Source organism: Canis lupus, chromosome 9, assembly GCF_003254725.2.
Source record: "Canis lupus dingo isolate Sandy chromosome 9, ASM325472v2, whole genome shotgun sequence".
In the NCBI taxonomy this organism is placed as follows: Eukaryota; Metazoa; Chordata; class Mammalia; order Carnivora; family Canidae; genus Canis; species Canis lupus.
Genome location: NC_064251.1, coordinates 54,861,336 through 54,884,103, shown reverse-complemented (window position 1 = coordinate 54,884,103; position 22,768 = coordinate 54,861,336). Strand labels below are relative to the sequence as shown.

Below are 22,768 nucleotides of genomic sequence, written 5' to 3'. Positions count from 1 at the left end.
TGCTGGGCAAACCCCCTCATTCTGCAGCCGTCCCTGATCCCGGGAGGTCTGTTCTGGGAGCCCGGACCCTTCCCCGTCTAGCACCAACCCATACAAATGTGCCAAATTGCCTGGATTCTGCACATCAACTAGGAGAAAGATGAAGCACCTTTCTAGACAGTAAGTGGGGGTGGGGGAGGCAGGGAGGGCTGCCCAGGTGGTTCTAATTAACAGATCAGGAGGCACTGGTCCTGGAGATAAAGTCATCCTGGACGCTTCCAGGAAGGAGGTATCGTGGTAGAGGGTTAGGGCCCCATGCCACCTTCGGACCCCAGCCCTGCCACCTGCCTGCAGCGTGACCTTGAACATGGCACTTGACCTCTCTGGGCCTCTGCTTCCTCCTGTGCACAGTGGGGTCAAGAGAGCCCCTGCCTAGTGAGCCGAGGTAACCGGTAGGCACCAGGAAGCCGTTGGTAAGACTTCCTAATGGCTGTAACTCTAGCCCCTTGCTTTGGTGGGAGCCCAGAACCCATGCCTGGCTCCAGTGAAGCCCCCTGAAGAGTAGGGACTCTCTCGTGACGGGTTCTCAGAATCTGAGTGCCCAGTGGCTCCAGCCAGCTTGGGTGGTGTTCTCTCTTCATCACTGCCCGCCGAGCATCCTGATCCAGGCCCCACAATCTGGCCCCTACTTTCTGCTCTGAGGCCCTATGGGCCCCCTGGCCTCTCCTCTCCGCATCCTCGGCCGCCCTGGCTGTCAAGTGTCCGGGGAGGAGCCTCGGGGGATGATTTATCTGCCGTGACCGGCCGAGCGGCAGCCATCTGGCCAGGGTAGCAGCGCCAGATTCTTTCATTCCTTCCCTATCGGTGTCAGAGCGATGAGCCCCATTGCAGCGCTGGCTCGCAGGCCCCCAGTCCCGCTAACATCTGGAAGCCATTGTTTCCGCCAAGTAAACACTGAGCTTGCCTGATGAAGGCTCTCTGCTCAGAAGGTTCCCTACATTCCGCTCCAAGCCCTGAGGGTATTGTAGGGTCTGGGAAGCCTTATCTGCAGGCCTGGACCTATAGGAGGTCTGGCCTTGCTGTGGACAAGACTGTCAGCACCCCCAGCTCCCCCCCAACCCCCCGGGCAGTGATGTGCTTCCGGGGCAGACCCCATGGGCACGCAGCCTCCTTGTGGGGTCACTGGCATTGTGCTGTGCCTGAGCCTTCTCTGTGGTTCAGTAGCCTGCACTCCTGGGCATCGTCCCCCTGTCGGAACATATTAGGACAAGTCTGTAATGACAGTTGCAACACAACAGTGGGTATGATTTCTCTGCGTCATTGTCAGCTGGTGCTGCCACTGCCTCCCAGCAGCTTTACCCAGTTGTGATTTCCTCATGACCCCTGATGAGGCCCGGCCCTGGGGCGAAGAGGACAGTGACCATGGAGCTGTGGCTTTGCTGTGGGGGCGGCTGCCTCACCTCGCCAGCTTCTGTCTGCCTCTCCAGCTGGGAGCCTTGGCTGCTGCTTCCCCCAGCCAGCCCCCGTGTGCAGGAAGAATGTTTTCGAGAGAAACATTACTTAGAAAGCTAGGCAAAAAAGAGAAGAAAGCAGTAGCTCCAAGCATAGAAACAAGTGAGTTTTCAGAATACAGGATTCTTACCCTGTGGTAACTGAAATCTAGCCATCAAATCTAGGCACCAACCTTCCAGCTTGGGCTGAACAAAACCCGGTCACTTTTTAAATCTTGGGCAGTTCTTTCAATTCCTGTCTTTTCCTGTTCTCTTTCGTGGAGGATCGCACGGTAGGACTATGATTCAGAGCGAGGATGGCCAATATGCAGCACGCGAGACGCTACTTTCTAATCCTGTATCCGTGGCAGACATTACTCATCAATCACAGAACGTTTTCCTCACTGGGGCTGAATGCAGCTTCGAATTTTATCAGATGGGTTTCCAGGAGGCTGCTTCCAGATGATTGGGATTGGCCAGCCACAGGACCCCTCTGTGGTTGTTAAGGGGGTATACGTTAAAGTCATGGGGACTTTTCCTTAAAAATATTACTGTGAAAGATGTTAAAGAAAGGTAAGAAGAACCTATGTCCCAACTAGACTCAGCAGTTACTTTCCCCCATCTGGTTTATTTCTCCCATTCTGTCTTATCCATAAATAATTCAGTGTGAATTTTTAAAAAATATGATCTTGGACATAATCCACAATATCCTCAAATAAAATGAAGAGTACTTCACTGTTAACATCCAACGCCAAGTTCATATTCAAATTTCCCTAATTGTCCTCAATATGTCTTTCGTAATAGTTTTTGTCAAATCAGGATTTAATCAGGGGCTGTGCATTTCATTTGGTTGTTATGTCTGTTAAGTCCTCTTACATCTGGAGCCTTCTACACTTTTTTCTCTGCCACTAACTTATTGAAGAGGCATTAATTGTACAATGTCTTGGGTTCTGGATTCATCTGATTGTTTCTTTATGGTGTCATTGATTTGCTTCTTTCCCCCATGTATTTCCCCTAACCTGGCAGTTAGCTCTAAGGGACTGATTAATGGAGGCCAGTGTTTGGGGCAGAAATATATTATGGTTGGTGCTGTGTGTCTTTTCTGTTGCATCACACCAGGACTAAGTCACGTCTAATTGTGCTGCTATTCCTGACGATAGATTTGGTTCCTGGCTTAGGGTGGTGACAGCCAGCTCTCTGCGTTGTAGGGCCACGTTTTTCCCTTTATGGCTTAAGTGGTCCATGGGGGTAATGCTGCGGCTCTACCTGGACATCCAGTGCCCCATCCACTTTCATCTAATGGTTGTGGGATCTGTGGGGGATGCTTCCCTGAAACAGTGATTTCATTGGGGGTTGCAAAATGATCTCCTAATTGCATCATCTCTTTCATATTTACTAGTGGGCTTTCTTCCATGAAGAAGAGTTCTTGGTCCCCAAAAGGGATGACTTGGTTTTTTTGAAGCACACACACACACACACACACACACACACACACACACCTATTGAAAAGGCAGGGACCATACTTAAATCTTTCTCTTTAATGAAGAAGTTGCCTTCATGGGTGGCAAGTAAGGTTTTATCATTTTGAATTTTGCTTTTCTTTTTTGAGTATTATTATGGACACTCGGATTCTTTTTTTTTTTTTCAAATATTTTATTCATGAGAGACACAGAGAGGCAGAGACATAGGCAGAGGGACAAGCAGGCTCCCTTGCCTGACCCTGGGATCATGACCTGAGCCAAAGGCAGATGCTCAACCACTGAGCCACCCAGGCACACAGATTCTATGATTACATTTCAGTTAAGGTCATTGTTCTTTGGGGGCTCTGGCTTCCCCAGATTTAGTTCATGGGAGCTCCCTCAGCCTGGTCCCTGTGTCCTTTTGCTATGTCCCATTCATCTTTGAGAACTTCCTTGCTTTATGGAATTGCTAGTTGTCTCAGGCTTATCTTGTAAATCGCCTGCTCCGGACCTGGAACCAGCCATTTCCCCAAACCGTCCTAGTGGGGAATGGTATTCAGAAACCACTGGGTTATAAATTCATTTGGAATGAATTTGTATATAAATAAAATACTTGCAACTCTCCCTTACACTTGGCTGTAAGAACAAATCTTGGTTCAGCAAGCATTAACATCTTTACTTCTTTGCTTTATCCTGCAAGACACATAAAACAGTTTCACAAGCATGATCCTTTGTGCCAACTCAAAGCTACCAAGGAAGAATTTCTTTGCAGTTCTTTCTGTCCGCACGCAGAGTGCCTTCCACTGGGAAAGTATAGTTGAAAGCCTGGGTGTTCAACTCACTAAGCACTCTTCTTTTCTCTCTGTGGTTACGGTGCTGATTTGCTGTACAGCGAGGTTCGTGTTTCATTTTGTTTTGTTCGAGAAGCATTCTGTGAAAGCCTTAAAGTAACTTGGCCTGGAAGGAGCCCCCTCCTTGTCCTCTTTCCTGCTCTTCTTACTGGAGACTGGGAGGCATGGCTGGTACAAGGGGGAATTGGGGGTGGAACTGAGTGAAGTGTCTGTCAGGTGAATCTGATGGCCCTGCAGGAACACACACAGTGAACAAATGCTTCCTGAACACCCTCTCTGTGCCAGCCACTGGGCTCAGGGCACAGGAGGGGGTCTCTGCCGTCATGGGGGTCCCAGACCAGAGGGGATGAGAGAGAGAGAGAGAGAGAGAGAGAGAGAGAGCAGGGGGAGAGGGAGAGGGAGAGGGAGAAGGAGACTACCCCGCCCCCCAAGCAGGGAACCTGACATCAATCCCTGAACCCTGAGATCACCACCTGAGCCAAAGGCAGGGGAAACAGATCAGGAAGAGATTCTATCTTTGCAGTGGACCCTCTCGGTCCTGCTAAGAGAGCTTGGCACCCTGGCAGCAGTGTGGTCTGAGGGCCCACAGGGATGAGGGTGAATGATACTGTTCTGGGGGGACATTCCAGATCTCCAGGTTTCATCTGTGTGTAGCAGGCTTCTAGAAGGCTTCCTGGAGGAAGTAACAGGTGCCATAGAAATTGGCCCTTCCCTCCCAGCTGCCTCAGTTCAGGTGTCAAAGCTCCCAGCCCACAGGTCAGGAAGGTCATGGTGTGTGAATTGGCCATGGTGTAGGGCCCGTGGGAGTGGGGTGGCCTTAGGTGACCTGAAAGCCTATATGCTGCCTAAAACCCAGGGGAGGGTGGGGGGACTGGATTCTGCTGGCAACCTATTACGGATCTGCCTCCAGAGGGTCAGTTATAAGCAAGACCACAGGCACCTGCTGCCATCAGCTCCTCACACCTGCCTCCCAGGTGCTGAAGTGGGTAGAATCAGCAGTCCAGACTTCCAAGGTGCACCTGCTGTCCACGGACCACAAGGAGGAGGGCGAGCACACGTGGAGGATCCCCTTGGACCCCAGCCTGAAGGAAGTCACCATCTCCCTGAGTGGCCCGGGTCCCCAGATCGAAGTCCGAGACCCACTGGGTATGTGCATCTGAGGACTGGCCTCTTCTTTGACCCCGGGGCTGAGCTGGGAGTCGAGGACAGGACGACGAGAGAGGCCCCAGGGTGGCAGGGGGTTTGGACATAAAGCTCTAGGAGCAAGGCGGGGGATGCCAAGTGCAGGGCAGAGAGGGTGCTCATGGCGAGTGAGGAAGCAGGGAGGCTTGTTAGCAGCCAAGCGAGGGGAATTAAGGTAACGACCGTCCCTGGGACACGAGGCTCCTATGGAGTCTTCCCCATATTCTCTCAGCAAATCCCTACAGGGCCTAGCAGGTCAGTCGGAGCAAGAATTAGAGGCATGCCACTGAGATGGGAAACTAGGGTGGAGTGACTTAGGTGGTTCTCACCTGGGGTCAGTGTGATTAGGACCCAGTCACCTGGCCTCATGGTGCCCTGAGGATGTCATGAGTCCCCAGGTACAGCCCACACCGGGAGCTGGGCAAGGGTGGCATGCAGAAGAATGTGAAGGGCCGAGCACCACCAAAGGCCTCTGGCCACTTCCTCTGGGAAGCCCGAGGCTGGTATTTGGAGGATTGTAGGTTCCTGGGGACAGGGTAGGGCCTCTCTCATGGCCAGGAAAGGATTGGGGACTAAGAAATCCTTGGGGGCTCCACAGGGAGGATCCTCCAGAAGGACGAGGGCCTCAACGTGCTCCTCAACATCCCTGACTCTGCCAAGGTTGTCGCCTTTAAGCCTGAGCATCCCGGCCTGTGGTCCATCAAGGTAGGAGGCTCTGGTTCCCAGGGAGGGGGATCGGTTTCACCAGGTAGAGACCCTGTCTCCTTCCTGCCTGTCCTGGGGAGCCTGGGCCCTGGGAAGCTGAGGGCTGGAGCCTGGATGGTGATGTGGACATATCAATAGACTCAAAGGGTCAGGAACAGAGGAGGACTATCCTGCCTTCCACTAGTGAGAGGAAGTAGAGTGATTTGGGGTTAATTAGGGAATTTAAAAAATATATTTATTCATGAGAGACACAGAGAGAGGCAGAGACACAGGCAGAGGGGGAAGCAGGCTCCCCCTAAGAAGCCTGATGTGACTTGATCCCAGGACCCTGAGCCAAAGGCAGATGCTCAACCACTGAGCTACCTAGGCATCCCTAATCAGGCAACTTCTAAGAAGGAGTTGGAGAAACAGCTTGAGTGTCCAGAGGTGGATGACTAATCTGGCTTGAGGTTCGGAAACCCATCCTGTGAATAATGAACAAAAGAAGCAAGGGAGACCTTGAGGGAAGGATGGCTTAGAGGGACAGGCCTGGCACAGGGTGGGGGGCCTGCTCTAATCTGCAAGGTGCTGGGGTCAGGGACTGGGGGTAAGCTGGGCTCCTGGCAGAGTGTCCTGGGATGGGGCAGGCTGCTGCCTTGGAAGGGTGTGAGGTCCTGCTGGTGGGGCAGACATTTGAAGAGCACCTGCTAGGTGCCAGGCCCTCGGCTGGTGTAGATGCTACAGGCGAAAGGGCAACATGGGCCCCTACACTTCAGTGTCAGCATTTTTGAGCCAAGAGTTCTCATGCCAGTGGGGAAGGCAAGGCAGGGATTAAACATGCAGGAGGCAGATGAGACCATGGGTGTTGGGGGGGCAGCTGGAAAGGCAGAGCAGCTTCAAGAGTCCCAGTCAGGGCAGTGTCATACCTGGGGCCTCTTCTACTGCATTTGGGGAGCCTAGTGCTGGGCTCCCGGGGAGCAGGGTAGTTGCCTGCGTGCCTGCAAGGGTGGGAGATTCCAGCTGCTGGCACCGGGGGCTGGGCAGGGAGGCCACCTTCTGCCCTGGAGCTGAGGTGCTGGAGTCGGGCACCCTGGTGATGTGGGTTTGGGCCCATGCTAGGTTTATAGCAGTGGTCGCCATTCAGTGAGGATCACAGGTGTCAGCAACATCGACTTCCGCGCCGGTTTCTCCACCCAGCCTTCTCTGGACCTCAATCACACCATTGAGTGGCCCCTGCAAGGTACAGTGCTCCTGACCCCGGGGGTGATGCAGAGCTGCTTTCTGGAGAGGAGGGGCTTGCTTTTGGAAGGTGGGGGAACCTTGGGGGTCAGGCTATGAGTGTGTGGCTAGAATAGGCCCTGCGGAGGCTGGTGGGGTTTGGGAGCCTAGGGGGATGTTGGAATTGGAGGTACAAGGCCAGTTTTCTGGTTAGAAGCTGCCCACTGGGATCTGGGGTTGCCTGTGTGCCCCATCATGGTTCCATCTGGAGAAGGTTGGGCTCCAGAGCAGGCAGGGGCTTTTGGCCCAGGTTGCCAGAGTTCCATGCCAGAAAATACCATCTGGTGGCCAGATCAGGGGTCCCAATTTATAGTTTGGGAAGTATGATCCCTCACCATGGGGCCATTCAGAGGATTTTGCTGGGACCAGCTCAGAAGGGAGATGGGCAGGGAACTAGACCAGCTCAGGCTAACTCTGGACCAGTGACCGGTGACCAAAATGGTAAATACCAGATTCTTAGAGCTTTCAAGCATGTATTTTGTCTAACATTTGGCATCCTTGTCAGCCCTCAGTTCTGTGCCAGGACTAGCAGTAACATCTTCAAAGTGAAAAGGGGCTGCTTGCTTATTTAGTGCTTGTTTTTCCCAGTAGCGGGAAGGGAGTGAGGCAGGGAAACTTTGTTCCTCTTCTAGAGCCAGGAGAGAAAATAATCCTAAAGGCAGTGCTTGACAACTGGGGAGTCCCTAGGGCCAGTCCTCAGTGGAAGAGGGGGAAGGGGAAGCCATGTGGGATCTTCTTTGGTTTCTGCTTTTGAAAAAGATGTGGGTCTGAGACAGTTTTTTAAAAAGGGGAGAGAAAAACAGCAAACAGCAGTTGGCACTTGGCTTCAGTGCAGGGGCATCAGAGAGTGGGGGAGGCTGTGGTTAACTGGAGTGGTTGCCCCACCAGGGGGAGTGTGCCCTTTGCTGATTGTTGCAACATGAGGATGGGGTCCAGCCCTGACACACATCTTTTTCAAAGGAATCTGGACTTCCAGATTTTTATATGCCCTTTCCATATTGTTCCATGTTTCTTCAAAAAAAAATGTAATGCCTTTGATGGATCATACCAACCACACCCTCAGTTCCCTGGTTTATGATCTCTAAGACAAAAAAATAATTGTTTGAAAAAGGAAAGACCTTAACCATGTTCCCAAATCAACTAGGGGAATTATGAAACCCGACTCTAGTTCTCTATTTTCTGGATTAATGCGAAAAGTCCATTTTTAATAAGACAGAAAAGAAGATCAATGGGAAGCTGAACAGAGGAGAGAGGATAGGCAGGAGTCAGAGTTCCCAGACTAGCATGTGCCTCACCTAGGCTGGTCCCAGAGCCTGCCTGATGACACCAACCCCAGAGTTAATAGGGGATGGGTGGAGTGGAGAGAAATGCCCTCTCCGAGGTCTACTCCCCGAGAGCCCAGGCCGGAGATGGGAGGTGATGTGGCCGTGGGAAGCCATAGTTTGGATGGACAGTGGCGTTTCAGGACCACGGACAGTAGCAGGCCCCCTCTGTCTCTCCATCCCCAGCAGTAGTTGGCACAGGGACAAGAAGGTGAGGGAGCCTGGAGGTAGGAGGGCCAAGCAGCCTGGGGTCCTGACTGTGGCCTGAGGGTCTCTTCTTGTTTGGGGAGGGTCAGGGAGCCTGGGCAGACGCCCGGAACTTCTTCCTAACCCTTCTCTCTGCAGGGGTGCCCATCTCCCTGGTGATCAATTCCACGGGCCTACAGGCACCCGGCCACCTAGACTCAGTGGAGCTCTCACACAGCTCAGGACGGTCCCTCCTGAATTTGCCCACGCAACCCCTCTCCAATGGATCCACCTATCAGCTGTGGGGCGGACCGCCTTTCCACGCCCCCCAGGAGCGCTTCTACCTCAAGGTGAAGGGCAAAGACCACGAGGGGAATCCCCTTCTCCGTGTCTCTGGAGTTTCCTACAGCGGGGTGGCCCCAGGCAAGTGATTGGCTCTTACCACTCCCAGCAACCTGGCTCACTGGGAGACCCAGTTCTTCCTGGAAACCTTTTCTGATTGGATGAGATTAGGAAATGTTCATTAAACTTTGATGAGCAGCAAGCTCTGCAATGCATGATGCTAAATACTGATATGCTTCAGATGTAGCAATCAGGTCAAGGATTTAGTACAAAGCCATCCATCTGTCCCTCCACCCATGCATCCACGCGTCCACTCACCCATCCATCTGTCCATTCACCCACTCATGGATCCAAACATCCATCCATTCATCAGTCTATTCATCCATCCACCATCCATCACTTGTCCATGCATCCATCCATCCAAATATATGTCCACTTACCCCCTCGTGCATGCATGCATTCATCCAGATACCCATCTAGCATTCATTTTGTGCCAGTCATGGTGCTAGACACTGTAGGCACAGCGGTGGCGGTGGTGGTGGTGGTGGGGTGGGACAGGGCAGTGAGTATGGGTATGCTCTTCCATAATAATAATCATAATCATGGTAATACTAACCTACTCACCATTTTGAGCGCCTCTCATGGGACAGTCCTGAGCCAAGCACCTGCCACACATTAGCTCACTGAGTGCTTATATTTCTGAGGTGTGTCCCCATTTTAGAAATGAAGAAGCTGAGGCTGCCTAATTCACAGGGTTGCCCTGAGAGTTCCATCAGCTAATACACATAACAAGACATCTCTTGGGTGCCCTGAGGCTGTGCCCAGGATGGGTGTGTTGTGGGCCAGGGCCCTCACATGTGGCCGCTGCTGTTATTCTTATGCCATTGTGGGCACAGGTCATTTTGTGGTCCTGTCTTTCATTATGTGTGGCTTCTGCTCGTCTCCTTGGGTCTCACGTCCAGGTCAGAAGCTCCCAGAGCACAGGGCTGAGTTTTTGGCTCTCCAGGTCTGCCTCTGGTCCTGGCCAGGGATATCTGAGTTTACCAGCCAGCAGCTTCCTTGTTGGGCTTTGTTCCATTCTCCTACTCAGTCCCCCCTTTCTCAAGGTAGTGGCCTGGGGGGAGCTCACAGAGGTGGATGTCCCTGACACCACATCTTCTTTGCTGGGGATCTCTTGACAAGGGGACAAGGGGCAGACTCCTGTCTACTTCAAGCAGGGATGCAGGGAGTGCACTCAGGTGCCCACAGTGAGGTGGAGGACTTTGAGAACCCAAGTAGGGCAGGGTGGGGGCACTGGGGACCCTTCTCTCAGCCTCCGGCTTCCACTCCTCTGCTATGGTCCCTGGGCCCCTCTTCCCTTGGCTTTTATAACCTCGAGAAGGAATTTTCAGAAAAGAATTTCAGCAGAGGCAGTAACAGCCTCTGTTTCTCTCTCTCTCCTGTTCTTTCAGATGAATCCAAGGGGTTGGGGTTTAGCTCAGGCTTGTGTTCTTCATCTCAGCTCTAGATTAAAAAGTGTGTGTGTGTGTGTGTGTGTGTGTGTGTGTGTGTGTTGGTGAGGCTGGGAGAAGGGAAGTGGTTTGGGGTTTTGTTTCCTTCCCCATCTTCTAGGTCTGGGAAGCCGGGAGTCTGGCCGAGAGCAGGGGCTCTGGGTTTGGAGACATGGCGGGTGGCAGGGCTGGGCCTCGGGTCCCTGGGCCCATTGAACTCATGGAAAATGGAGCCCGAGCCGGCCTCACAGAGGCTTCCAGGGTGTGTGGGTGAGTGGTGGCTGCTTTGCACACAGCTGAGGACGTGGCTGGATGGTCCGACATCCCTCTCCCCTGGGATGTGGCAGGGAGCCTGCAGCATGATGTCACCCACCGCCCTCCCGCCCCCAGCTCTGGGCTCGGAGGACGTCTGGTATTGTCTCACCCACGGAGCATCTCTGGTGGGGATGGGGGGAAGCGGGGAGGGCAGGACGAGAGCTGAGCATACGCCCGCCATCCCTCAGCGAGGCCCCAACAGCATTGACCCTGCGGGGGAGTTCTCAGACCTTCCCCCTGAAGTGGTTCCAATAGCCAAGGAGAGAGAATGTCTCACCCCAGGAGCAGGGAGAGGTGTGGGGGGTTGTCTCACAGGGCCCCCGCGGGGCTCATCACAAACTGAGATTTCATTGAAGTGTCTTATCTTAAAAATGCGTGTGAACTTTGCGTTCACAGCCATGCTCTAGCTTTGCTTATTTTTTAAAGAAAGGCTTTCTTCCAACATCCTTGGGTGAAACTGACTGTCCAGGCAGATGAGAGGCCTGGAAGCCTGGAGAGCCCAGTCTGGGGAGCATTTCATCAGATGTCAGGACTGTTCTGACTTCCACGTCCTGGGTAGTGGAGAAGGTGGTGGCGCAGACTGGTCCGTCTTGGCTGGTCTTCCTGCAAACCACAGGAAACACAGGAGCTCATCCCAAGGGAGCTTGCCATGCCATGTGCATGTGCCAAGTACTTCCCATGCCCTGCCTCTCACCAACTCCCCAGACGGCCTGGTGACGTCAGTGCCAGGATTAGGCCCATTTTATAGAGGTGGAAACTGAGTTTACAGGGGTAAAGCAACCTGTTCTTGGTGACCACCAAATGGCAGGGCCAGGGATGGAATCCTGGCCCCCTGGCTCAGCCCTGCAGTCTCTGCATCACTGACAAGGGCAGGCTGTGGGGGCTACAGGAAGGGGTCCTTACTGCTGGGCCCTGCCTGCAGGTGCACCCCTGGTCAGCATGCCTCCTAAGATCCATGGCTACCTGCACCAGCCCCTGCTGGTCTCCTGCTCTGTGCACAGCACCCTTCCCTTCCGGCTACAGCTGCGGCGGAATGGAGCCAGACTGGGCGAGGAGAGGCACTTTCAGTGAGTGGATGCTGGCCGCAAAGTATTCCCAGCCCTGGGGGTCTGAGGGGAGTGGGTGGCAGGAGAAGGACCATGGTCTTGGTCATACTGTTCCCCTGGGCACCTTGCGGCATGGCCCGGGATGGGGGAGTGTGGTCTGCAAAGCTCCCACTGCTGCTGTGGTCCTCCTTAGCTTCTGAAACACTCAGTCCATGCAGGGCCCAGCTCTATGGTGTCAGGGCAGGAAGGACTCACTGAGGCCCTCCCCCTCCTGGATGAAAGTCAAGGGCTCAGTGACGGAAAGGGACTTGCTCAAAGTCACATAGAACTGGCTGACTCTTCTTACCAAGTCTCCAAGAGGATTTGTCCCCTCTGGGCCGGGTTTAGGGGCTGGACGAGGCTGGGGGACCCTGGCTGAGGTCAGTGGGATTGCGTGCTTTCAGCTGTTCTGTATTTGCAGAGTATCGGGAAACAGCAGCTGGGAGATTCCACGGGCCTCCAAGACCGAGGAGGGGGTGTATGAGTGCACGGCAGTCAGCAGGGCTGGGACCGGACGAGCAAAGGCCCAGATTGTTGTCACAGGTCTGTCCTTTCGGGCCCGTCCTTGTATACCCTCCCTACCCCCTTCATGATTTTTCCCTCCCCGGGTGTCTCCATCTGTGGGGGAGCCTGCCAGCCAGCTGCTGAGGACTGTCCATCACCCAGAGTCCACTGCCCACACTGCCACCTGCCTCCTGGCGCCCCATTTGGGCCATCACCCAGGAATGGCCTGTGGATCTTAGATGGAGGAAGGTGGAGAAGCCCAGCTAGGGTCATGCTCTTGTCCCCTAGGCCCTTTCTGGGGCCACCATCCATATGGAAGTCCCCCCACCCTTAATGCTTCCTGGTCCCTGCCAGGATGGCACCATCCAGCTCAAGAAGATTGAAGATGCCACAGACAGTCTCAAAATGAAATAGGCTCTGTTTATTTATTTTTAAAGATTTTATCTATTTAATTGACAGAGAGAGAGAGAGAGAACAAGCAGGGGGAGCAGCAGAGGGAGAGAGAGAAACAGGCTTCCCGCTGAGCAGGGAGCCCGATGTGGGACTTGATCCCAGGATCCTGGGATCATGACCTGAACTGAAGACAGATACTTAACCAACTGAGCCACCCAGGCGCCCCGGTTCTGTTTTTTACTTTTTTTTTTTTTTTAATTTTTATTTATTCATGATAGGCACACAGTGAGAGAGAGAAAGGCAGAGACATAGGCAGAGGGAGAAGCAAGCTCCATGCACCGGGAGCCCGACGTGGGATTCGATCCCGGATCTCCAGGATCGCGCCCTGGGCCAAAGGCAGGCGCCAAACCGCTGCGCCACCCAGGGATCCCCCGGTTCTGTTTTTTAACTCAGAAATCTAAACTGTCTTGAAAAGAAGAAACGGAGCCCTAGAAACATGGAAATACTAGCCAGTCTGCAGCCTCTAATCTCACACACACTCACCGTGCTCCTTGCAGGAAGGTTAGGGGAGTACAGACAGGCAAAAGAAGACCCAGATAACCTGTAGCCTTACTCTAGAGACGACCTTAGTATTATACATACGGACACATATGACAACCTGGCTTTTTATCATCTAACAGTATAATGTGTCTGTGAACATGCTTCTATGGAATGGATGAATTTTTACTTTTTTTTTAAAGAAAAACCCAATTTTTAAAAAGATTTTATTTATTTATTCATGATAGACAGAGAGAGAGAGAGAGAGAAAGAGAGACTGGCAGAGACACAGGCAGAGGGAGAAGCAGGCTCCATGCAGGGAGCCCGATGCGGGACTTGATCCCGGGACTCCAGGATAGTGCCCTGGGCCAAAAGCAGATGCTAAACCAGGGCAAGAGCCACCCAGGGATCCCCACTTTTTTTTGTTTTTTTATTAAATTTTTTTAAAAATTATTTATTTATTTGGGGGATGGGAGGGACAGAAGGAGAGAGAGAGAGACAGAATTCCAAGCAGATGCCCCATGTGGGGCTTGATCTCACCACCCTGAGATCACAACCTGAGCCGAGATCAAGAGTTGGCTGCTTAACTAACTGAGCCACCCAGGCGCCCCATGTTTTTCCTTTTTAGAAGTGATAAGGATAGAAAAAGAGAGCAGTATAAGGAAATGTGCACACCCAGTCTATAAAAATTATTAATCACTAAAATTTTGCCATATTTGCTTTCTCGTTCTCTGGCTAAACTATTTTAGACTAAGTTGTAGGCATCCTGATGTTTCAGGATTTATCTCTCTCTCTCTTTTTAGAAAGTAGATTTTCCCATATAATAAAGATTTTTATGATCACGCCTAATAAAATGAACAGTAATACCTTAATGCTATTTAGTTTGGCTGTAGTCAGACTTTCTCATTTGCCCCAGAATAGTATTTCTGGCTGGTTTCTACAATATCAGTTTTCGGGGCTGTGAAGCTCACATGCTCTTTGGGACATCAGGTCACTGGCACGTGTGGGCCAGCGTGGATCCAGCTTCTTCCTTGCCAGTTCTCAGGCCCACATCCCTGTAGATGTCTCTGATCGTGTCACTTATGCCTTTTTCCTATCACAACAGTGTTTTTATTAGCTCTTGCCTGCTCTGGGGGCAGTGGCCTCAGTGCTATGTTTTGGCTGTGTTGTATCCCTGCTATTTGCACAGAGAATAACTCTGGACTCATTACTGTTTCCCCCCCTAAGGGTGACTTCCAAGGCTCTGTCCCCCAGGGTGGAATTACTGGCTGACGGGGTGAGAAGAGTGGTGTAGATCTTGTTACATATCGCACTTGGCTGTCGTGTGAAAAGCACGCACACACCACGCAGCCCTCGCCGGGTGTGCGATGCCAACGGAGAATTGAGGGGAACGGGCCCTCCCTAAGGGTGCACCATCCCAGGATGGTGAGCAGATGTTCTTCACTGCTCTGCTGGCCACCGGGTCCTAAAGTGTCCATTACAGGGCGGGCCTCTGGTGGCAGGAACCCCCCGCCTGTGTCAACCCCTCTGCATCACTCTTCTATTTTGTCCCTTCAGACCCCCCGCCGCAGCTCATCCCCGCCCCCAACATCACCGTGTCCCCGGGGGAGACCGCCATCCTGTCCTGCCAGGTCCTGAGTGCGGTCCCCTACAACCTGACGTGGATCCGGGACTGGCGAGTCCTGGCGGCCTCAACAGGCAGAGTCACCCAGCTAGCCGACCTGTCCCTGGAGGTCAGCCGCATCACCCCCAGTGACGGTGGGCGGTACCAGTGCATGGCCAGCAATGCCAATGGGGTCACGAGGGCGTCCATCTGGCTCCTGGTGCAAGGTGAGGCTCTGCCTTCACTGCTGGCTGTCCTTCCAATTTAACCCAGTCCCTAGCGCTGATCCCCGGAGCCTGCCCATCCGCGCCTCTGCCCAGGCATCACGTCTGGCAGGCAGCCTTTGTCCTGTCAGTGTCTTCTGAATGTTCAGAGAAAGAGGATTCTATAGCCTCCTAGCATAGGTTTAGTGGTTCTCACTGTTGGAAAGTTCACCCTGATATTTGGCCTAAATTTCTAGTGCTATAGGCCAAGCCGGTTTCACTGTGTCCTGTATTTCCCATGTCGTGGAGCACCTCCATTGGCCCTACCCCCTATATGTAGGGCAGGGATGGAATCCGGGAAACTTCTGGAAGTCCAGATACCACAATGTGCTTGGCAGGGGATGGGTGGCAGTGACCAGATTTTGGGGGCGGGGGCACAGAGAAGGCTGTGGAAAGAGCATCCATCTGGGATTTTCAGGACCTGGGTGTTGCCTTGGGTCCACCCAGGATTTAGACAGATCCTTCTCTCTGGGCTATTTCCCCAAATGTCAAAGTGAGCATGTTGAGACAACTGTTCTCTCTTCCACCAGCAACTCTTGGTTGGTTGCCTAGAGTGTGTTGAGAAGGATTCTGAGGCCCTATCTAGGCCCTGCCATGTCCATTAGTTATGTCTGCCACTGATATGGGAGGGGCCTGCTTACCTTTTCTAGATGAGTTGGCTAGTGGGGTCTGTTTGAGTCTGACTAGCCTATTATACTGTGAATTGAACCTGAGTTTGGGGCCAATACTCAGGCAGGCCTTAGGGTCCACCCAGGGCCACTGGAGATGACAGTTGTCCCCAGCCCTGGCATCTGCCTATCCGCCTAAGCCTCCCCAAGATGCTGAGCCCAGAGCAAAATCCCAGGGAGCTTGAGGCTCTCCCAGAGGCATTGGGAAATCCACCTTGTGCCTGGTCAGCCCCAGTTCTCAGGAAAGCCACTCCTAGGGATTCAGGCCCTTTGGGGCCACCTTTGCTTCCCGCATCTGGCCCATCTGTGACTTTGGGGTTGGAGAGGAGGCTGGAGCTGGGCTCCTGGGACAGCATGGCTGCTCCGACAGGCTCTTTCCCACCTGTCCCCTCTTGATACTGCAGAGGCCCCACAGGTCAGCATCCACACCCAGTCCCAGCACTTCTCCCAGGGAATGGAGGTGAGAGTGAGCTGCTCGGCCTCTGGGTACCCCACACCCCACATCTCCTGGAACCATGAGGGTCATGCTCTGCAAGAGGATAGCAGGTAAGGGGCCCAGGACAAGGGGCTCTGGGGGTGGGGGCAGAAGGACTGGGTGAACAAGGACTCCTGGGGGTACGCCTCTGGGCCTCCATCTTTTTACCTGTAAATGGAGTGGGGGTGGTGCGGAGCAGGGAGAGGGTAGTATTTGCCTTGCCTTCTTCCTGGGATCATTTGAAACTCAGGAGCAAGATCACTTTGGAAATATAATGGTACCTTGTAGGAGCTCAGGAGTCAGGAGTTATACTAGAATCCAACAGACCTGTTTTTGCCACTCGGGCTGTGTGACCTTGGGCAAATCGCGTTACTTCTCTGAGCCTCATGAATTAAAAAGGACGATCTATGTAAAGTTCTGAGCACACAGCCAGGCACAGGGCAGGCGGTCCATATAAAATGGTGGTCACTAGTGATGTCATTAATTAATTTGTTATTGATGATGACTGAGGTAGTCCTCATGTGACCTGACCTGACCAGCCCCTTGCTGCTCAATGTGTTGTTTTTTGGCATGACTCCAGAATTCATGTGGATGCCCAGGGAACCCTGATCATTCAGGGTGTGGCCCCAGAGGATGCTGGGAATTACAGCTGCCAGGCTGTTAATGAGGTCGGCACAGACGAGGAGACCGTCACCCTCTACTATACAGGTACTTGGGCCCCGGGCATCTCAGAAGAGCCTCTTCTCTTCTCTTTCTCTTTCTCTCTCTCTCTCCCTCCTTCCCATCCACAAATGCTTGTTGAGCATCTACTATGTGCCAGGCACTCAGGGGTACAGCCGTGACACAGGGTCCCTGCCCAGGTGAAGCTTATAGTCTAATGAGGAGGCACAAAACAAACAGGCAAACAGTGGTACTTTCGGAGGGTCCTCTGAGAGCATAGGGCAGGGTGACATGCAGGTGGGGATGAGGGAGACACGGCTACACACAGGACCAGCCAAGGCTTCCGTGAGGAGGGGATGCTTGCCAGAGATGGGAATGCGAAAGTGCTCCAGCCAGAGGGACCCAGTGAGGCAAAGGCCCTGAGGTCAGAAGGAGTCTGGAGTGCTCAGGAGGCTGCAAGAAGACTGGTGTGGGGAGAATGGGGGGTAGTCGGGGGGCAGGGATGGGGGAAGGATGGGCAGCCCCTGGAGGGTATTTTATTTAGGACCTTGTAGGGTTTTGGCTTTTATGATAAATGTAATGAGAAACCGTGGGCACTGGGATGGGTTGATTCTAGGAGTGACTGGCTTTCATTTGAGGCCCTGGGTCAGAAGCTTCTAAGAAACCAACAGTGGCTCCATCTTTCTGGTTCCTGCCGATTAGGGGGATGGGGAGGAGGCAGGGGTTGCAGTTCCTTCTCTGTCCTCGCCCTCCCCACACCCCGCACTGTGAAAAGCTGCAGTGTTGCCCTAGGGAGTCTGTGAGTCCCAAGTCCCCCATCTGTTCTTCCCACGCAGATCCACCCACAGCCTCTGCTGTAAATGCCGTGGTGTTGGCCGCCGTCGGGGAGGAGGCCGTGCTGGTGTGTGAGGTGTCTGGGGTGCCCTTGCCCCGGGTCATCTGGTATCGAGGTACGTCAGGTGGGGAAGGAGCCTGGGAAGCTGTCCCCTCTGGGTCCCCCCACCTGGAGACTCAGTTTTCCAGAACAGTCATGAGAGGAGGGGCACTGCGAATGGGGTATCTGGGAGGGTTGGCCTGTTCTAGCAGCACCCCGTCCCCTGGCCCAGCATCCACACGGCTCAGCGGTGAGGAGCAGGATTTAGAGTAGGCGCAAGTGTAAATTCGGGCTCCCCCCTGGGTGACAGCGGGCAGGTGACCTGGCATCGCTGAGCCTGCTTCCTTATCTGGGACACGAGGACCATCAGATAGGTTAGCTGTGTGAGGATGAAATGAGGTCACATAAGTAAAATGTTTGAACAAGCCTGGTGCACAGAGTGGGCTTTGTGTGTGTGTGTGTGTGTGTGTGTGTGTGTGTGTGTTTAAGATTTTATTTATTAGAGAAAGAGAGAGAATGAGTGGGGTGAGGAGCAGAAGGAGAGGGAGAAGCAGGCTCCCCGCTGAGCAGAGAGCCCAATACCGGACTTGATCCCAGGACCCTGGGATCATGACCTAAGCCGAAGGCAGACGTTTCCCTGACTGAGCCCTCCGGGCCCCCCCGGGTTGGTATTTTTAGTGACAGTGACAGTGATATGCTTAGCTGAGGAACAGGGACCTTATAGTACCAGGGTTGTTCTGAGGCTCTCTTGAGTTCATGGCTGCTCCCGTCTTGCCAGGAGCAGAACACTAGCTCCGTCTCAAGGGTCAGCTACTCAGGTGTGTTGCTACCTGGACACACTCTACCTCTCGTGGCACCTGTCTGTCACCTTGTCAGAGCCCACCTTGACTTTGACACAGATGCAGCTCAGAGTGTGAGCATTTTGTGCAAGGCCACCGCTGGATGGCAGAGGGCTCGGGACTCCTGAGTGCTCATGTCTCTCCTGCCCCAGCCGAAAGCCCGCCCCAGGGCCCCTTTATAAAAGGGCCTCTCTCACTGGAATATTATTCAGACTGGAAAAGAAGTGGAATTCAAATTGTAGGGATGCCTGGGTGGCTCAGCAGTTAAGCATCTGCCTTCAGCTCAGGGTGTGATCCTGGGGTCCTGGGATCGAGTCCCACATCAGGCTCCTTGCATGGAGCCTGCTTCTCCCTCTGCCTGTGTCTCTGTTTCTCTCTGTGTCTCTCGTGAATAAATAAATAAAATCTTTTTAAAAAAATTGGGCAAGAATGTTGATAGAGTTAACACCCCTGAACCGTACTCTCAGAAGTGGTTAAGATGGTAAATTTTGTTCTGGTTTTTTTTTCCCCACAACTGAAAAATTGTTTTCACTTGAAAACAAGGGATGAAATTCTGAGACCAGCATGGATGAGCCTGGGGGATGTGATGTGGGATGAGATGAACCAGACACAGAAGGACAAATATTCTATGATTCCACTCATGTGAGGGACCTAGAAGAGGGAGAGGTGTAGGGACAGACAGGAAAACAGTGAGTGCCAGTGGCTGTGGGCAGAGGGACTGGGGAGTCTGTTCATCGGGGACAGAGTTTGAGTTTGGAAAGATGAGGAAATTCTGGAGACGGATGGAGGGGATGGTTGCACAATAATGTGAACGTGTGTAATGTCTTTGAACTGGACACTCAAAGTGCTTAAAATGGCAAAGTTTTGTGTTATGTACATCTTACCACAATAAAAACAATAACAGATTAAAAATTAAACTAAAATTTACAAAATAGGTCGGAATTGGAAACCTGGGTGTAGACAACAGGTAGTAGAAATGAGGGAGGCCTCGGGGTGGGTTTCGGGATGAGGCCTGAGAGAGGCAGTCGTGACTGGGGTGTGCTGATCCCAGGGTGACCTTACACTCCCCCCAAGCTGATCCAGACCTCAGGCTGGGGCTGGGACAGAGGATGGGGGGCCAGCAGGGAGGCCCAGACAAGGAGTCTGTGGTGCTGAGCCTGTTGGATGTAGGGGGACAGTCTAAGCCTCACTCCTGCTCAACAGAGGGGCTCAGGGAAAGCCCCCAGCAGGGAGACTTAAAACTTTTATTTTTAATTGGTAAAAAATACAAATAACAAACTTTACATCTTTACCATTTTTTAGGGATACAATTCGGTAGTATTAAGTACATTATGTTGTTCTACAGCCGTTACCAGCGTCCGTTTCCAGAGCTCTATTCCTCACACAAAACTGAAACTCCATCCCCATTTAATAACAGGGGAGGAACGTTTTTGGGGAGGAACGTTCCCCCCATCCAGCACCTCCCAGACCTCAGCCCAGGGCAGTTATGGGAGCCCGAGGGTCAGGAAGGTCCAGCAGTCCATGGCCACTGTGGGCACCTACCTGATACTTTCCCATCTTTGGTCCAGGGGGTCTTGAAATGATTCTGGCCCCTGAGGGCTCCAGCTCCGGGACGCTGCGGATCCCAGCAGCTCGGGAGAGGGATGCTGGCATCTACACCTGCCGAGCTGTCAATGAGATGGGCGAAGCCTCTGCAGAAATCCGGCTGGAGGTTGGACGTAAGTGTATACCTGTCCCCACCTGCAACCCTACCCCCTTGGCCCTGCCTCTGAGCAGGGAGGTGGGCACTCCACCGTGTAGAAAGCCAGCGTGGAATCTGTATCATGTGGCTCTGGAGCACGTGAGACCAGGGACACGGTGCCTCTTACTGTATGACAAATGGCCCCCAAACTTTGTGATTTGAACAGCAAGCATTTATTAGCTTCCAGTTCTGGAGGGTCAGGGGTGGGGAGTGGCTTGGCTGGGTGGCTGTGGCTCGGGGGCTCCGATGGGATTGTGCTTAATGCTTTAGCTAAGGCTGTGTCATCTGAAGGCTTGACTGGGGCTGGAGGAGCCAGTCTGGATTCACTCGTGTGGCTGTTGGCAGGACGCCTCTGTTCATTCTCCATGTGGGCTTTTCTAGAAGCTTCTCCAGACATGGTTCCCATGAGCAAGGGAGCTGAGAGAGAGAGAGAGAGAGAGAAAGAAGAGAGAGGGAGGGAAAGAGTGAGAGAAAATCTAACAAGGGAGTTGCAGTCTCCATAAGCAGCCAGTCTTGGAAGTGACATATAGTCCCTTCTCCTATATTCTGCAGGTCACACAGACCAACCCTGGTACATGGTGGGTGGGAGGGGCTACTCAAGTGTGTGTGTACCAGGAGGCAGGGGGCCCTGGGGCCACCTTGGAGGCTGCCTACCACAGAGACTATTTGGTTCAAGCTCGGCCACTGTCATCCCTGAGACCTGAGTTCTTGCCTTGTCTCCATCACTTACCATCTATGTGCTCTGGTTGAGTCACTGACCCTCAGTTTCTCTGTCTGTAAAATGGGGCTGATCATGCCAGGGGGCTGCTGTGAGGGGCAGTGAAATCAGGCATATAGCGCTTAGCACAGGTTTGGCCCCTCTCAGGTGCTTAACAAACAGATGGGTGATTAGCCCCTTTGTACAGATGGGGAGTCCGGGTTCTTCTGTGGCTGGCCCACGGCCTCAGCCGTGACTGTCGTGACATCTGAACCCCAGGCCTGCGCCCTGGACCCTGGGAATGGCTCGATGTTGTGGCCACAGCTCCTCGGCATGCTAGGTCAGGACGAACTGGGCTCTGAGGGGTTTGCTGTGGCCACGGTGGGAAGGCCAGGTGTTGGGAGCTCTGGGGAAGCACGGAGACCCAAGAATGTGCTTGTCGAGGCTGGTCAGGCTGGCCAAGGGGCTCCCCAAGGGTGGTGGGCAGCCCTGGGTGGAGCAGGCCCTGGGAGTAGGGGGCTCTGGCCCTGAGGACAATGGTGCATGTTGGGGTTGGGTCCTCCCAGGCTTGGGGGCCCCTGAGCCCCCACTTGTTTGTTCTATCTCTCACTTGTGCCTCCCACACGCAGTCACTGGGTGGCCACCACCACCCACACGATGGCGGGTGAGACTCGGCATCTGCTTTCATGTTACTCTTGGTGTCAGGGTGAGAGGCAGACAGACAAGTGGAATACTCAGAGTAGCGAGCATTTGCAAGTGGTGTTCATGGGGAGCTGCTGGTGCCCCAGCCAACACTGGGGTCTGGGAAGGCTTCCTGGAGGAGGTGATGTCTGAGGTGATCCCAGAAGCCATCAGTCAGGTGATGAACCGGGGAACAGTGTTCCAGGCAAAGGGAACAGCATGTGCAGATCTCCCCATGGCAAGAGAAGGGAGCCAGGGAGTGAGACAGAGCAGGGGGCAAGGGTGCCCAGGGGCGACCCTGTGGAGCCAGTTTACAGCCCCTCCCTGGGTTACTGCAAGGGTCACCTGGAGTCTGTGGGGAGGCTGTGGGTCATGCTCAGCCTCAGGAGCCCGGCACAGTTTGGGCTTTTGTCATCCTGTGGAGGTGGTGGGAGTTGTTAGGGCGGAGGGTGATGTGCTCAGATTTTCCCTGTGGAGACTGCACTGTGTGGCTCGCTCTTGGGTGGGGAGGGGTGGGTGTGGAAAGCTGTCGGCTCAGAGTCTGATAATAATAAACATCTAAGCCAAGATTTCTATGAAATTTGCTATGTCCCAGGGCCAGCTCTAAGCATGTTTCATGTGCGAATGTGTAAACCTCACGACAGCTCTTTGAGGTGGGTTCTGTCATTGTCTCCTGTATACACGGGGAACACAAGACACAGAGAAGTTAAGTGACTTGCCCATAGGCCACACAGCTGGTGAGTGGCAGAGCTGAGATCCGAACCCAGGGTCCATCTGGGCCTTTAGCTCCTGGACTTCATCCTGACGCTCACAGCAGGATTAGAGAGGACGTTGCTTCCCCACTTGAGCCTCGGCTTCCTGGTGTGCAAAATGTCTCTGGGAGGCTGTATGAGTGCGAGGTAAGGAAGGCCTGGGGCCTGGTGGATTCTGATCAAGGTCGTTGTCATTGTTAATAGTAGGTTCTGGGTGAGCAGAGAGGGGGCTCCAGTCTTGGCTACACTTGGCACTGTTAGGGGAATCACCCTTTGCTCCATGTCTGATTTCTTTTCAGCAGTGCCTTATTTCTTTGGGGCCCAGGCTGACATGCCTGCTGGTCCTGTGCCTTCACCTGTCAGCGATTGACCTTAGGGTGGATTCCCAATGTCGGAGGAGGAGGAGACAGCTGGCAT

At 53.3% G+C, this 22,768-nt stretch overlaps 1 protein-coding gene across 6 annotated transcripts in view; it reads left to right on the top strand.

The window, feature by feature from the left end:
- Positions 1-22,768, top strand: part of HMCN2 (hemicentin 2) — a 147,624-nt gene that overhangs the window by 22,246 nt on the left and 102,610 nt on the right. For all 6 annotated transcript variants that reach the window (XM_049114406.1, XM_049114410.1, XM_049114409.1 and 3 more), the window contains exons 5-15: positions 4,755-4,926; positions 5,561-5,667; positions 6,766-6,886; positions 8,592-8,855; positions 11,502-11,646; positions 12,086-12,207; positions 14,656-14,928; positions 16,037-16,178; positions 16,688-16,815; positions 17,604-17,717; positions 20,049-20,198. In XM_049114406.1, coding sequence (XP_048970363.1) covers positions 4,755-4,926; positions 5,561-5,667; positions 6,766-6,886; positions 8,592-8,855; positions 11,502-11,646; positions 12,086-12,207; positions 14,656-14,928; positions 16,037-16,178; positions 16,688-16,815; positions 17,604-17,717; positions 20,049-20,198 — 1,738 coding nt within the window. The remainder of the gene's footprint in view (positions 1-4,754; positions 4,927-5,560; positions 5,668-6,765; positions 6,887-8,591; positions 8,856-11,501; positions 11,647-12,085; positions 12,208-14,655; positions 14,929-16,036; positions 16,179-16,687; positions 16,816-17,603; positions 17,718-20,048; positions 20,199-22,768) is intronic.